Below are 16,579 nucleotides of genomic sequence, written 5' to 3' on the forward strand. Positions count from 1 at the left end.
AAACACTGGTGGATGTCAGAATCTTCATGAAAACTGCATCAGTGGGTTTTAAGAAGAAATTTCTTCTTAAGAATGGTTGGTGAGTGAGGCCATTCAAGTCAATACATAAACAAATGAACCTATCAGACAGTAGCTTGAGACTTCAACTAAAGTGAATGCCTATCTTAGCCCACTGTGTTGGGCAGCTTGGTTGTATTTGCTAAGTCTAATTAACTAATTAGCTAAGTATCCTTATCAATGAGTGACAAAACAAAGTGTGCACCTCTAACTTCCAGCACTCTGGCGGTTTCTCTCCATATTGTTTACACTTTGTTAACATCTTTGTGTTATTTACTGAAAGGGTTGTAGAGATCCCTCCTTTTCTCCGCTTCATGGATGAGTTTCTGCTTATTCATTTTGTGGCAGAATAGCGACATGTCAAAAACATTGCAGCGCACCACATTGCATTGGCACTCACAGCTGGTGTAGACAGCTTCATTGGTTATAATGGGAGCATTTTGGTCGTTGTCACTTGCGTGGCTTTCTGTTTGGACACGGTGTTATCAGTTCTTTTCATGGACATTCAAGCATTAGAATGTGGGTGTTTGTTGAAGAATATTTCCTCTGGCCTTTCAGGAATGGTACATGAAGCAGAACTTTTACAAAGTGGACCTGAACAGTCGAGGCATGTGTGGTGTCTTACGGTTTGTTTCATCTTCGCTAGTTTTGCACAGAATTAGCATTGCGCCAAAATCCTTTCACTGTTGTCTGTGATGCTAATTGTTGGGGTATAAGATTTCATTACATGTTCGTTACAGTAGTCTTGTGGCTCCAGGGCAAAACTTAAGAAAAACATCATTTGGGATATGAAGAAAATTGAGAGAATTTTTTCGCTGAACTATTTCTTTCGACTTCAAACGTCCAGCCCAGAACTAACAGTCGTTCGAAAGGTTGGATAGAGTTTATTTACACATGGCTTTGAAACACATACTCAAGCACAAGTTTGAAAAAAAAACTTAGTCTGGACAGGAAACCTTTGTCCTGCAGCCAGTGTCTGGTAGAAGTGTGCAGCGGCTGGCTTTGTAGCCACAGGTGCCTGCTGTTAAGCACAGCTGTATGTCAGCATGCACCATGTGGCTCGGCCTGTACTGCAGCAGCAGCAGCAGCAGCCTGCACAGGCCCGGCCCTGAGGAAGCACAGACAGGAAGCAGTGTTGGTGGTTATGGCTGGCTTAACTCCCTCAGTGCGCTGTGGTATTTAGGCGCAGGGCCTGGTGATACCAGCCTGGTCCGCGTGCGGCCTTCGGCTTGATACGTAATACGCATGAGCTCAGCGTGGGGCCTCCAGAGTGTGATCTGTCGTGCTTTTTGATTGGCTGCATGGGAACACCTGTGCTCTCAGCAGTGGGTCCTGTTGAGGGTGGAATTTCAGAGCAGCCTAATGTTCTACCCCCTGTGGAGAGCACTTCGATGAAAAGAGAGGTGGAGTAAGAGATTCGGAAGGAAAAAGATGGACTTTTAAGCCCTCCCTCTACGCTCACCTTTTTCTTGATTATTTGACAATGCCCCTTAATGTTCTTCTTTTTTTAAAGGAGTACTTCAGCATTTTTGACCACTTCTGTAGCATATGGTTGATTACCACAGACAGTAATTTTGACACATTTCCCTGTGCTCAGTGAACAAGCAAGCAAACTGTGCCCCTGAAACAACTTATAATGCAAGGCAGTAGGCAGATGCTGAAGCAGCTGCCCATTGGTGGCTATTATAGGCATGTTTTGAGTCACTGGGTTTCGTACTCCTTTCTGTTGAACAGGGAAAATACTGGAGTATTCCTAAATAAGGAAATGTTCAATGGGCCGAACATGATGCTAAAAAGTATGTGGAGTGCTTTTTTATTTCTGGTTGATTAAATGGTTAAGATGTGGCGTCATTTAGAGGGGATTGCTGTGAAATGTTTCGTTCTAGAAGGACTTGCTGAGCCAGAATTGTTTACAGTGATGATGATAGGAACCAGACGTTTTTTAGAGTGCCTCTGGAAGCTCCACAAAATGGTTATGAGATATTGCCTGAGACATTGTTTTACAATATTTTTGAGATAGCGTTTGGCATTTTGAACCCATTCTTAGTGGGGAGGTACATGCAGGCAAAGCAGTAACCCCCCAAAAAAAAATGTATATACAACATATAAATACACGTGTAGGGTCGCTGTTGGTTTAGGACAGTAAATAAAATGGCTATATTTGTATTGCAGACATCCCGACCCTTGGTTCCTATCACCACCACTGTAAAGAAGTTTATCCGCAATGAGCCATTTCACATCACCACTCTGAAAGACTTCGTTTACATCTTTACAATCGAATTATGCAGAAAACTGTTCAAGTAAAACAGAGAGGAGGACAGCGAGGGACTGGGGGGTGAAGAGTGCCTGCTTGTTGTGTTAAGCGCACAAACTGGAGCCTGGTTTGTAGAAATGGACAGTTTGCTGAAGGAGCACAGAGCGACGGAAGGTTTGACATTTCCTTCATGCTGATCAGTCGCTTCTAAATGGAGAAAGCGCTTGAATAGCGAAGTGTGACAGAAAGAGCGTTTGATTCTCAGAGACAGGGGAGCCTGCACCGATGGGGTTTATCCAGGAGACCCAACAAAGTCGGCGCTGTCAGCTCTGATGGGCTTTGATTAAGGCTCGGGAGAGGTTGAGGCTGTTCAGTGTAGAATAACTGTCAGCGCGGTAATTGAATTTAATGAGAGGCTGCTCCCCCTGATTACTTCTTTAAGTGAAAAGCAAACATCTGAGGTTCAGTTAGGATGCCAGAGCTGAATTTGCTCGCAGCCCGCGAGAGAACAAGCTGATGTGCTTTAACTGGAGCGGGTCTGGAACACGGCACAGGGAGAGGATGTGTTCTGAAAGGATAATTGCTTCGTCAGTTCACCAGCAGTTTAGACATACTCCCCTTGACCTCTGCATTAGAAAGAGGCTGCTGCGCCGCTCTTTTCTACATTTAAGGATGAAACAGACTCATTAATGAACAGAAAAAACCTGCAGACAACACAACAGACCTCTCAAGGGCAGACGGGATGGTAGCATGGCCTGTCCGCATGACTCATGGCGCTCAAAGCCATTTCACAAGACCGGCGCAACTGACTTTAAGCTTCCACATTAAGGGTGTGTTGAAGGTCACTGGCCATGGAAAGGGAGGGCGACAGGGCAAATATATAACATCATGATATTTGAAGGCATTTTCGTGATGGACAGTAAGTAGCACGGTGTTTTGTTTTTTTCTGAGGTTTGCAAACAAGTTGGAATGAATTTGCCACATATAACAAAGGCTATAAAACTATAAGTAATAAGTACATTTATTAAATGCTTGCAATAAACTATTTAAGAGGGAATGGAAGGAAAAAATTGGTTAAACAATTGGTAACAATAAATTACTAAATTATGGCAATGGCATTTGGGCTGACATCTAATCCATGTCACTTCATGCAAGTTTAAGTCGAGTCTTTAATAGAGAATTTTAATTTAGTCTTATTTTTAGCTGCAGGCGTCGCATTGCACAAAAGTAAACCCCTATTAAAAGCCTGTCAGGTTCAACACGGCTTCAAATAAACTGAGACTGAACAAAAAGCACTACATGCAGTAAATGCAGGTAGGAGGCAAAACAAATTAAATGGCTGGTTAGCAAGCTAGCATAATGGCCAATCCAGCTCAAGTTTTAGTAAGTTTTGAGGGGATTGTGATCTGCAACTTCTCAAACTTCTGCTAGATAAACTGGCAACTTCAGCTGAATTAGCTTTTGCACTAGCCACCATACTTTCTATCCAAACTAATACTAGCCAGTCATTTACATTTTTTTCTCTTCTTTCGATTGAACAATACATTTACTGTTAGCACTTCAGCACTTCTGCTGCGAGCTGTGGGAGAAAAACATTACAGCATGACCATGACAAATACGCTGGAGAACATGCAAGTTTGGAAACTGCATCAAAGCTTCACTATGTAAGATTTGGGGGATTTGGAGACCTCTCTGGTGGTAGTGTGTAATTGCATGCAACATGAATAAAAATATTTCATGACATTGGCTGTGCTTCAGACCCCCAAGAGCGCATGAATCAGATAATTGAATCAGGGCATTGAAAGACTATTGAAAGAGAACTCTAAAGAATCCGTCTTCTGAGGATGTGAAAGGAAGTGAAATATGTACTATTGTCATCAAATCTTCATCGGTATAATGTTAATTTGGCATTTGAGAGCCAGATCTTCTTTTGTAGCCAGTGTGTGTGATTTTGATAAGGGAAGACGTATGTTGTCCGAAAAGCTCCCACTGAATCCCATTTGACACCTCTGACTTTTAAATTAGTATTCCAGGCTTTACAGGGAGAATCACAGCAGTGCGCACTCACCATATTTTAGGGTGTTTTCTTTTTCTGCTGACTCAGTAATACTTCTTTAAAGCAAAACAAAAAACTGGCGGTTCTTATTCAATCAGTTTGGTTTGTGTTTTTTTTCTCAGGCTGAAATTTCACATGTCTTAAGTCTGAGTCAAGTCACGAGTTAGTCAGTTAGCTGACTCAAGTCCCCATATCTGCTATGCAGTTTATGCAATTACTATACACTGATTGTTGTTGTGTACAGGCTCTCGATAAATGGGCTGCAGTTGTTTTTTTATGATATACAGTATGGTGCAAAGGTTTTAGACACTAGAGAAAATTACGTTTAAAAAACTATTTGTCTGAGTATTTATTTGCTCAGAAAAATGCTAAAATTACAATAAATACAAATATTAATACAATAAGTAGTGTTTTTATGTCAATGTGTCCATTTAACCATTTTCAAACCTCTCCCTGAGGAAGGCCAGTGTTGTTTGTAATCATCCACCAAAACCTGGACAGATATCAATACTTCATTATGTTAAATGAAGTGTGATGGCGATGGAACTTATTAAATCTGTGTGATGGCTGGAAGCATTGAGGAGAAATCTGGAACCAAACTTTGTTCTTCAGAGTAGCTCACAAGATTTCAAAATTTTTTTTGAAAAAACTAAATTCTTCTTGCGTTTTGTATTGTATTTTTGTTTATTTGTATTTAGCCTCATGATGTATAGTGATTTTCTGAGCAAAAAACACATTTAAATGGTTTTAAATAGTGGGCGTAGGTGCCTAGACTTTCGCACACTACTGTGTGTAGTTCAGTTTTCTAGAAGTGCTGATGATACCCTTAATATACTACTAATATGTACCGTTTTGTAATGTATCATGATAATAATGTCATAGCTAAATATTGCCCACCTCTAGGCCGCAGCCAAACAATACTCAGCTCAATATTTTAATGTTCTACATGATTTTTTTTTTCATTTCTCATTTTACATTCTAAGCAAAGTAGCTTTGGCACAAATGCCACTGTGTGCTTTTAGCACCAGAACCTCTGCTGATAAAGAACAACCATAAGAAACATTCCAGAGAAAAGAGTCAGGCTCTGAGGGGGAGTGCATTAGCAGCTAGCCGCTAACTGTATCACTTTAAGTATCCTATAAAGCTCAGCACGCTCTTCTATGTTCTCCTTTGACCTTGACCATGATCTCCATGGTAACACAACGGAGAATGAAGCAGCTCTTTAGCGATGCCCCTTGTCTACATTACAATGCTGACCTTTTGCCCTGATTCATAATAGCATCTGTAAACTTTCAATTGAGTCAAAGTCCCTGTGGCTCATAAAGAAGACCTTGCAGCCTCATATGATCCCTCTGGTCCAGCAAAGCCTGTGTTCTCATTAGCACCGTGCCGTAAACCAGCGTTTTAATGACTTAATATCTTTTAGCACGGTTTCATTTGCTTTGCTACTTATATTGTATTTGCACAGTGTAGGCCTGTATTTTTTAATGCTGTGAGAAATCTGAGCGTTGACTTTCACCAGGAGAATAGCAGTGAAGCTTGTGCTTCATTAGAGCAGTATCTTAATGAGGGGGTCCACAGTGGACTTGCTCTCCTCTCTAGATCCTCAGATTATCGCAGAAATTAATGCTGATTGGATGCTGGTTTGGGCTGTGAAGGCTTGTCCCCTAAAGCCTGACGGCATCATTGTTAAAATGAATGAGATCAAACTTAATGGGCAGAGAAATATTAAACTCGTCTTTAATCAGCGGTTCGCACTTAGAGGGACTACAGAGGGACTGTTAAAGAAGACGCTTCTTAATCTTATCAGCTCATCAGGACTGCCTGAGATAAAGAGACAAGTGGACAATCACGCTTTCTTCAGACATGAAGCTGCTCCGATTGAATCTCATGTTTTTCCATACACATATATGCGGCTTACAGATGTTCTGTTCCCTGACACTTAAAATAAAGTGCAACAGGAGTTTAAATATACATATATATGAGTAAATATACAGCATGCAATTCCTTCTTCTTGTGCTTTTCACCATGTAATCAGCTCATAGTCCATAATTTGTGATGAACACCTCAGTTCAAGTCCCATAATTGAGCCTACTTGGCCATTTCTGCAAAAAAAGAGAAAGAGAGAAAACCTTCTTCTTTCTGGGCTGTTAAGCACGTTTTTTTCCAGCGTTCGCTGTCCGGTCGCATTAGCCGTGTTTTTGGAAAAGCCAAACTTGACTGGAAGCCTTAGCTCATGTGTTAATGTTCAGTGACATCGCTCAGAGCGAATGAGCATGTGTCATTGTCCGTCCTTCGCTGGTTTCCGCATTGGGGAATCTGCTGCTCTGGGACAGAGGTGATTCGCTCCATCAGGGATTTTGGAATAAAGCTAATGGAGGAGAATGACCGGTGATCAGACTGAGCCCCTTAAAACCTTTTCCTGCTGGCAGATATTTTCATTTAGATTTCTAGAATCACAGAATACACTGGCTTTTACTTCCAGCCTTGTTCTTCACCCCGTGAGCCTCAGATCTATCATTCAGGCATTGATCTTAGTAACTACATTAAATGATTTGGTAAAGTAGTGTAAGATATGTTGTCATGACACTGAGGAACTAAAGTGTGCTTGAAACATATTATGATGCATCAATGATGCATCAATCAAAGTTTTTGCCACGCATAGAAACAGAAAGACAGAATTTTATGCAATATGTTGTTAAAATGTAAGGTATTTTATTAATGTAGAATGATTATTGATGCACATGTTTGAATCAATCATTATTTTTTCAGAGTAGGCCCAAATCTGGGTCCTTAGGTTTGAACCCTATTGAAATGAATGTCGTGCCTGTGATCCTTTTAGAGATTTTGTTGATATTTTCGCTTGTTTAAATCTGCGAGCTGCGAGAAGGTTGCTCTTTTTCTGCTTGACAAGTGGGTAAGATTAACTTTTTTTTTTTGCTGTTTCACAGAATCAGTAGGTCAGTATTGTTTTGTCTTGTTTGCTAATGTTTGTGTTGGCAATCAGTTAGCCTCACAGCAGCAATTTATGCCCACGAAGATCTAAAAGGTGTTGTTTGCCTTAGCAATGTGCATCCATGAATTTGGGGGCAGATCTTCTGAAAGAGCCCTGAAGGGAGGGATGTATTTGGTATTTGCTGTTGAGAATCGCTTCTGCGTCTTTAAATGTGGCATCCAGCCCTCGATCGGTATCGGTTAACGGCTAATCGTGCTCAAAGGCAATCAGCAATCGATATCGACCCTAAAAACACTGATCGGTCCGTCTCTAGGTATTTTGCACTGGAAAAGATTTAATGGTTGTGTGACTTATTATAAAACTGTCTTTTTGATGCAAAGAAAGCTTTTTTAACAAATAATTATTTAGAATGTAAAGTTATTGTGTCAGTAAAGGTCTCTCTTTCTCTCTCACCCTAAGCTAGCCCATCTCCTCCAGATTACCTTATAGTCTGGAGTTAAAACTCGATGTCCGTCTCTGGCATTTGCAGGTTTTCATAATTTTAATCAGAGAACGGCGGAACACATTATAGACAGCCTTACCCCCCCACCCCCCCCCCATACTTCCGTCTCACAGGCCTCAGCCCCTGACCACAGCTTCGGCTTCCCAGACGGCTTATCACGGGGAACTAATTCAATATCCCTGTGCCTGTTTTAAATGTCATTGGCTGAGCTCATCTGGAATGACATGTTTTTCATGGTGGATGTGGAGGCGCTTTATTGAGCAGGGACTGAAGCGAGGGGATGTCTCTGCCCTTCGCTCTTCATGTTTGCTCCACTCCTAAAGGTCTACATGAGGAAATGAATAAAAGGGGATTTTTTTAAATAGATCTTCCAATGCGCTCATATCGCATGAACTCCCTCATCCTCTCCCTCATTGGCTCTGAGTCACACTGCATCCTTAGCTGACTGGAGAAAGTAAACTACTGCGAAAGTATAGACCACAAACTCAGAATCTGGAGCAGGATCAGAGTCTTTCCCTTTTCTTACTATTTTTCTCTCTATCTTACTGTGTTTCTTTTCTTTTTTCAGAATTCCTCAAAGACAGATTGGGTTGAATTAATTTTTTAAGATGTTATTGCAACATCATGCAATTATGCAGTGTTGTGGGTAACAGTATAGAAAAGTTAACTTATATAACGCAGGACTTAAAGTTCTGCACTGACTGTTATATAATGTAGCAATAAATGAGGCTTTTGAATTATGTATAGTTATGGGCATCATTCTGCAGTGCATGTATATTTCAGAGCAGTGTTGCTCGAAATGGCCAAAAATTTCATCTTGATATATTGTATCAATCAATATTGACTGTGATAATTATATTGTTGCTTTAAAATGTTTGGTTTAGATAATTATCTAGGCCTAACAACTGCATCTCCAGTTTCCGTCACTAGCTTCCTGTACCACTTCTAGACCACATTGTTGATTCCTCCAAGTGATTGTGCAGTTCAGCAAGTTGCATTCTGATTGGCTTTTGTGCTGGCTTTATGGTTATCCTGCATGCTGCAAGCATTGTCTGTTTACTTATAAATGTGATGATAAAAATGACCAACATTTATTAAAATGTAATAAATGTTTATCATCATTGTCGGGGGAAAACTTATTGCAGACCAAAATGAGATCGTTTCATCATCCAGCACTGTTTCACAAGCCATCTCACGGCTCAAATGGTATCAGTTAACCCACTGTGTCAGATAAATGACCTCAGTGTGGAGAATGACCTAAGACTCCGGAAATCCACAGCATGGCGTCCCTCTGTAGCCCCTGCAGGCATGCCTGTCTCATCTGGCATTTTACCAGTGCAGAGTCACCCGCCACCCAGCTCACCCCTGGCCTCCTTGCTTGGCCCTCATGCCCTGGACGGGCTGCGTTTGTAAGGCCTGGGGGCGGCTTCACTGTCCAGGGCTTTGGGTCATATGAAACGGGATGGAGCTGAAAATGTGAGGGGTCGAGTCGGCCTCTCTGTGGCTCAGAAAGTCGGGGGGGGGCAGGAGGAGACAATGGGTCATTGCTCCTCTAAAAGATCTGTTTTGAGGTTTAAAAGGCAAGCCATGGTTTGAGCTGACAGGCCTGTGGCTCTAGGCTAACTCAGTCGGCTGTCACAGTGTCCTGTTTCTACTGATTTTCTTTGTACTGCAGAGAATTTGTAGAGTGATGAATTGGCCAAAAGTTACATTTCCACCTTTACATCAAATGTAGTTGATCAGTCAAGGCATGTTAAGTGTCTGAAGGTTTGCTTCTTTAGTTTTAGACTGGAGCTACATGGCTAATCTAGCTAACATGCAATGCAAGCTTACAGCCTCCAGTTAACATTGTGGAAGGACTTTCAAACTCTCAAATATTCTTTCTGGTGTAGTTTATGGCATTTTATGACCTACTGTTAAAATGGACAAATGTATAGAAAAATAGGTTTTAAGGTGGTTGCTACTACTGTTTTTACCTATGCTGCATACTTAGCAGTACAATAAGCAGAAATTGTTTCTAAATACTAAATTTTCTAAATATTGGAATTGCTGCATAATGATGAAAAGTGAGAGGCAAAGCAGCATTATGGGGCCTTTAGAGATTAGTCATCTTTTATTGTGATTAGCCTATGATTTGGCTTGTATTACATAGAACAGACTATGTTCTTATAACATCATATATAAATAATCATTATTCATTTTGTTACACGTCTTTAGTGTTTTTGAAAATCCGTGCAAACTGTTTCAACCACAGGCGTTGAAACTTATTAACTCTACTGTGGTCAGTTTGCATCGCATCCCCTATCAGACTGTGACTTATTTTGCACTTTCTGGGAAAATTCTCAGCTCTCTAACATTGACATCATACATCCTACCAATGCTAGATAATGTATTGGTGCCTCTTGACCTGTTAGAACTTTAATCGGCCTTTCATTCCCATCACAGAACCATCTAACATAAAGCTTTTACCAGCAAAATTTAGAAATAGTTTTAATTTTCAGTTGTATTAACTTCAAACATCTCTCACAGGGTAAGGCTGGTTATCAGATCTTGCTGTAGTTTTTTAGCATTGACTACAGCAGGCAGGGTTGCCAGGTCCAGCAAATATCTCCAGCCCAAGGTTTGCTTAAAGCCATCCACCAGAAGCCAAAACTTTAGAATTTTATCCTGCAATTGCATTTTCAAACTTTTCACTCATGAATCTGGCAACCTTGACAGCAGATGCGTGCGCTGTACCACTCGACAGCTAAACCAATGAAAGCAAAAGAATGCAATTTTACATAACTGCCTCGTCTGCAGGTGCAGCTGCAGAACCTATATTTTTCATGAAGAACCGCCTTAGTGTGTAAATCTCACATGTGGATAGAATTATAAAAGAGATGATAAAAAAGATCTAAGTGGTCTAAAAGGGGGGAAGGGGAAATTCATTTTAAAAGACTGGATAGTTTTGTTTTTTTTCACTAGGGGGATGGCATCCCCTCACATTCCCCCTCAAATCAAGCCCTGTATAACACACATGTAAACTGCCATAATCACTGGTTCTGGTAAGCTTTTTATGCTTTTGCTTGATATGTTTGTGCTTTTTCTTCCTGCAGGGTTCCTGAAGCCCCAGTGCTCTCTGGCGCCGCCCCCTCAGAGAGGCCGTTCAGGGGAGGCATGCTCCTGTTTCAGCGGCATGTGCCCTCTCCATCAGCGCAGACTGTCCACAGGTAACAGCACCTCATCACTCAGCAGCACCAGCTACAGCTCCCAGCACACAAAGCCAGCACTGTATTCTGCCTACTGCACTGCAATTCAGTCTGGCTTTTGTTCCACATAGTGTACACTCTTAAAAATAAGCCTCCCTAACTTGGTTCTTGACTAAGATGTACAGTCCTAGGAAAAGTCTTTGGGGTGCTCTGGCCAAAATCAAAAATATAAGCGTCACTACATCTATTATAGACAACTGCCGTTTACAGTAGTGCCTACGGATCAGAACTGAGTGAGATTTTTAGGTTTAATGTCTAGAAAAATCCTCTTCTGATGATGTGTCTTGAAGGTTGAAGTTGAATTTGAAAGATTACAAGCATTTTAGGGCTGTTTTTCCACCAACTGGCTAATTCTTCAACTTGACTATTCCTTTGAAAAAGTTCTGTTTGATGACCGATTGAGGTTAGTGCTATATTAGTAATACTAGTCGCAACATTATTGTTTGTGTAATACACATTTATTAGCCTCAGGAACCTTTGTATTTTGTGAAACCTTTACATTATGTTATCATGAATGAAACATTGGCAGGTTCTTTAGGGAACCTAAAGTGATTCTTCTTTGATATTGCTCTGAAGAACCCTTATTTGTAAGAGTCCAGTGTGTCTACAGGCCGGAGTACACACATACAGCACTGCACCTACCCACTCACAAAGCTGTAGATCAGCGCCTGTCATTGAGTGTCATTGTTATTGTTAGACTACCACAGGTTTCCTTCGCTTTCACTTGTATCTAATGTGTCTGATCTTGCTTGGCACTTCTTCCCACACACGTGCACATACATACTCTTTCTTCATATTGAACTGAGGAATTGTAAAAGCCTGCTCTGTATCATTTACAGTTTGTTGTGTTGGTCCGAGTAGTCTTGCTGAAAGACCTGTTAACACACTGCTATTAGCGTGTCTTCTCCTTTCATCATCTCACTGCTGTCCTTTCAGGCCCAGCGCTTTACAGACACTGGAACATAACTTCACATACCAGTCCTGACCTTGTGGCATGTAAAGAATGGTGCTATAACAACTTTAAACCTTCTGGCTTTTCTCTACTAAGATGATAATCGTGGTGCATTTAATAGAAAATTGTCCATGTTAATGTTTTAGCTTGAGCCTCGTCAGTCTGGTCATTGATAATGTGTGTTAATGGCAGCTTTACGCAATTGCTATTCAGGGACTACAGCAACCCATAACAGTGCATTTTTCAAGAAAGCTTACATGCAACAGTGGCACAGTAAATAATGCTAATAACTTAATGCCCACTAATTGTGACATTTTGGTTTATTGTGGCACAAAAATGTCTCCTTTATATGTTCTTATTTTTGGAGTCATCAGGACTCATTAGCAAGTTCCTTAATTATGAATATTTTCATGCATGACATTTCAGAACATTTAGTTTTCTGAAGTCACAAAATAATTCATGGCAGTTTTCTGAGTGTTAAACAGTACGTATGAGCTGATTCGACATCAAAATATCAGCATGCAGTTCCATATGCGTGCTTAGTGTTTCTTTTATGGGGTGTTAATTATGGCACATTTTTGGTGCTTAATGTTCAGATTTTTTGGAAATATTCGTCTCTGATATGGTGACTCCTGTAAACTAGCATTAAAGGAGTTCTTATAGAGTTCTTATACTATATTCTTCATCCAGAAAGCAGTATCACATTTATGATGTTAATAAGCAGTGCTGCTAAGGGTTTACACATAAACACAATACATTTTTAACACCACTAATTGTTTTTAACACACCTAACACTTTTTTAAGGCATTTTCTGAGTTTGACCATTAAGAGCATCTCTCGTTCCACCATGAAGCCCAGCTGATCGCCCACTGTGTGTTTTTTCAGTCGTTGTTGCTATGACTCAAACACAGCTTTTAAATGGCAAATTTTATTATGGTTCTCTCCATAAAATCAAACTTATTTCTAGCTACTGTCATATCATGAATTTGTTTATCACCACAGCACGTTGAGTCTGAAGTGTCATTTACAAGAAAAACTCATCGCCGATGCAGAAATATCAGTAATTTCTCAGCCTGTGCTGGACAGTGCTCACAGAAGAGAAATTATTAAAAAGCAATAGTAAAGTGGAAAGAACAGTTCCCCTCAAAACTAGACATAATGTAGTGCTATGAGAGCAAGAGGCTAAAATCCCAAAGGAGTTGGAACATCTAGCCACTGCTGCTCTCACTGGACGTCAGTATTTAAAATCGGAAACTACATTCACCTTATTTTCATGCTCATCTCATGACAAAATAATGTTACCAAATTATTGAAAGTTATAAGTACATTCTGATGAGCTGTAGTCGTGCAGAAGGCTCGTCAAGTTATATGTTTTGGAAGTGAAAATGAATTTCCGCCCCTCTACAGGGAACGAGCTTAAATATGACATTTTTCTGCAACTTTTAGTGCAAAGTTTCTGTTGTGTTTACTGAATTAAGCAAAATGTGCCATAACTTTTCCACAGACCACATTTTATTTATTTTTTTTAATATGTTAAATTCAGCAAATAAACAGTAACTGTTGATTAAATGTAATTTGCATGTATACCAAAATTGACTTGGGCACAAGCTTCTTGTTGAGTCAAATGCGCTTAAATGCAATCCATCACAATTAGTTATTATTCATTATTTTAATTGTTTGACAGTCCAAATAATAACCTAAGAAATGTACTCTTTAAACCTTTCATAGGCATTTGTCCTGTTTCAGCGACGCTATCTCGTCTTGTCTGTTTTACAAATACCTGTAAGGCAGGCGTGTTGGAACAATGTCTCGGAGGCACATGTGCTTCGCTGCCCTTCTTTGTGGAGCCATCAGAGCCAGCATGATTGATTGGCTGCATTTTTACTGTCCCAGCTCTTAGTGCGTTTCCGTAGCAATTAGAGCCAGCCAGCATGCTTTATGGAGCTCATGGAGCGGTAGGCTGCTTTTACAGGCTTTTTCTGAAGGCTTGTTTGACTTTGTTGAATTATTCTAAGCCATTTGCTCTCCAGTAGTAATTCTGTTCTTACTGTTAGAAACTTAGTGTTTATGCCTCCTAGGTTTCGCAGAGTGAATGGAAGTGCTCTTTGAGTGTTTTGGGAAGCCGGCGAGTTTTCCCAAAAATTAGTTCTGCCTTTTTATTGTCTTTTCCACAACCCACTAAAGGAAAGGCCCATGTGGAAAAGTGGCCTTAAAAGCGCTGCATGGCGCGGGCCGGTTTGTTGTGGGGAGATGGTGACTGGAAACACTGCGGCGTTGTGTGAGCGAGCCTAGCTGGAGTCGCACGTTTATAGAAGGAGTAATAGCCATGTTTCTAATTAGGGAATGTGTTGCTGTAAATCTTCTTGGCCGCATCCAGAGCGAGAGGCCGTCCGCTCGTTGGCTGCAGGAGGCCGTAGCGGTTGTGGGCAGGCTGAGGCTGCCTGTGGGGGCGAGTGATCTGCAGCTGATCTCCTGAACTTCCCTGCACTCACTGATGTGGCCGCAGTGGTTTTATATTGTTTTGGATTTTCTCGCGAAAAAAACTAAGCCTCGCTGGAAAGAGACCGTGAGAAATGCAGCATCCCCAGGCTCCCGTCTCCCCAGATCATTTCAAAGGCAATCATTTTTGTTATTCCTTTTTCTAAAGACTACGAATGAGAGATGAGTGGGGAGGAGAGGGGGAGAAAAAAAAAAGTTTTTTTGGAAAAGTGTTGTATGAAGTGAGCGAGAGGGAGCGCATGAAAAACAGGGCTTTTTGAAGGCCCTCACAATGCAGGCCTTGTCCTGCGATTCGGGCTCTTCTCACCGCGCCGAGCGGAGGAATGGAAAAGATTATCCACAGGAATGTCTGGGGTGCCCTCAAACGGAGCGCTCCATGTGACCGGCCAATGAGAGAGCGCAGCTGAGCGGCTGGCTAATTTTTTCCTGATGAACTCAGCCGCCTGCTCCATAATGGGTTCTGATTGCCAGCGCTGAACTCACATATGGTCCATGTTTGGAGAGCCCAAATGACAGGACCAATTCTGTACTGGGCGGGGGAGAAACGATTGCTGGCTTTGTCTTTGTTGTTTCATTAGAGCAGGCTATTGGGCCTGGAACAGCAAGCCTTGGACGGTCCAAACCCACAGCGGCAGTGCTGGCTCTGTGTCTGGATCTCTGGCCAGCCAAGCTCACTCATCTCTTGCTCCAGGTGTGCCGTTTGCCTTCAATTAATCACTCTTTATTGACATCGCTTTGCTTAAATAAGCGGTAGTTATGCCCAAAGCCAAATGCCTGCCTAACTTAATAGTGGTGCTTGGGCCCCTGTGCCTCTGAATAATCATCTCACGGCTTCATAAATTCTGCCAATTAATTTAGAGCTTATTTATCCTACAGAGTGCTTGGAGAGAACTTTCGTAGGGCCGTTACTGCAAGGCGGCCTGAATTAACCCCATAAATTACAGGGAAATGGAGTCAACTCCATAAGCTTGGGCGTATTTTTACTCATTGTTTGGAGTTGCTAGCATAGCAGAGTCCTAGGCCTGCAATAAAAAACACCATGTGGTTGAGCTCCAGAGAGCCAGGCATGTGTTTGTAGACCTTGTGGTCATGTGGTGGAGGGACACTCAGGGGGGGCTGCGGTAGCGGCCGTTGGCTCCTTATGTTTCCTGGAGCGGGGGTCTCTGAGAGGCCAAAGGTCAAGGGAAGGGAGCTCGTTAGCTACGACATGTTCCACGCTCCCCCGTTTTAATTGGCCCTGGCCGCTGTCCGCACACTCCCTCACAGCTTCCTGTTGGCCGGCCGGTCAAAGGGGCCTCGCGAACGCCAGCAAGTCGATTACAGGGCCTGGGCCTCTCCTCCCTTACTCCGATTCATCATCGTCCCGCACTCCAGCTATTTTAATACTCTTATTTATTTAAGCTGCTCTTCAAAGGCAAGCCCAGTGGAAGGAGCAACCATTCAGTGGCCATTTGTTATGTCTTTATGTTTTTTTTTTCCCTCCCCGAATACATTACAGTACATGCCTGCCTTTAGTTTATGTCCTCTTCTCAAGCCAGAGGTCTGCAGTCTGTCATTTCTGGGGTCATGGCCACCAAAGGAGTCTGAGCTAATTGGATTTTGAAGTTCATTTTCATCAGCTATTTGGTAATACGCTGAAAAGCTCACCCTCAGCTGCCTCCGGTGTCTGTGCTGATTAGTGCATTCCATACATCTGTCCACAACAGTGAAGGTAGGCAAGGAGAGCGGTGATCTCATCTGAGGTAGTCTCAATACCAGTCCCCCTGTGGACACGTCCCAAACACTGGGAGCAATGCTGAAGAGCCGCAGCTCTTTGTGATTAGCGAGAGCCTTTGAAATGGACGGCAATCCTTGTAAAAATCTGCCACCTAATTGGAAGCAGCTTGCTTTCATGTCATACATGTGCCTCTGAAATAGAAATGATAGGAAAGTCATATGTGATTTATCATTTTTCTAAATGCAGGCAGTTCTGTGTGGAGTGTTCTTTTGGTCTGAGTGTGCATTTATAGAGTATGCTGCCATTTAGATTAAGGCCTGTATTACAGGCCAACTTAA

The 16,579-nt window shown here is 41.8% G+C and overlaps 1 protein-coding gene across 1 annotated transcript in view; it reads left to right on the forward strand.

The window, feature by feature from the left end:
- The window catches only part of rxraa (retinoid X receptor, alpha a), a 258,853-nt gene that overhangs the window by 119,720 nt on the left and 122,554 nt on the right, over positions 1-16,579 (forward strand). The window contains exon 2 of the mRNA XM_036588001.1: positions 10,921-11,034. Within this exon, the coding sequence (XP_036443894.1) occupies positions 10,921-11,034 (114 nt within the window). The remainder of the gene's footprint in view (positions 1-10,920; positions 11,035-16,579) is intronic.

Source organism: Colossoma macropomum, unplaced genomic scaffold (genome assembly GCF_904425465.1).
Source record: "Colossoma macropomum unplaced genomic scaffold, Colossoma_macropomum, whole genome shotgun sequence".
In the NCBI taxonomy this organism is placed as follows: domain Eukaryota; kingdom Metazoa; phylum Chordata; class Actinopteri; order Characiformes; family Serrasalmidae; genus Colossoma; species Colossoma macropomum.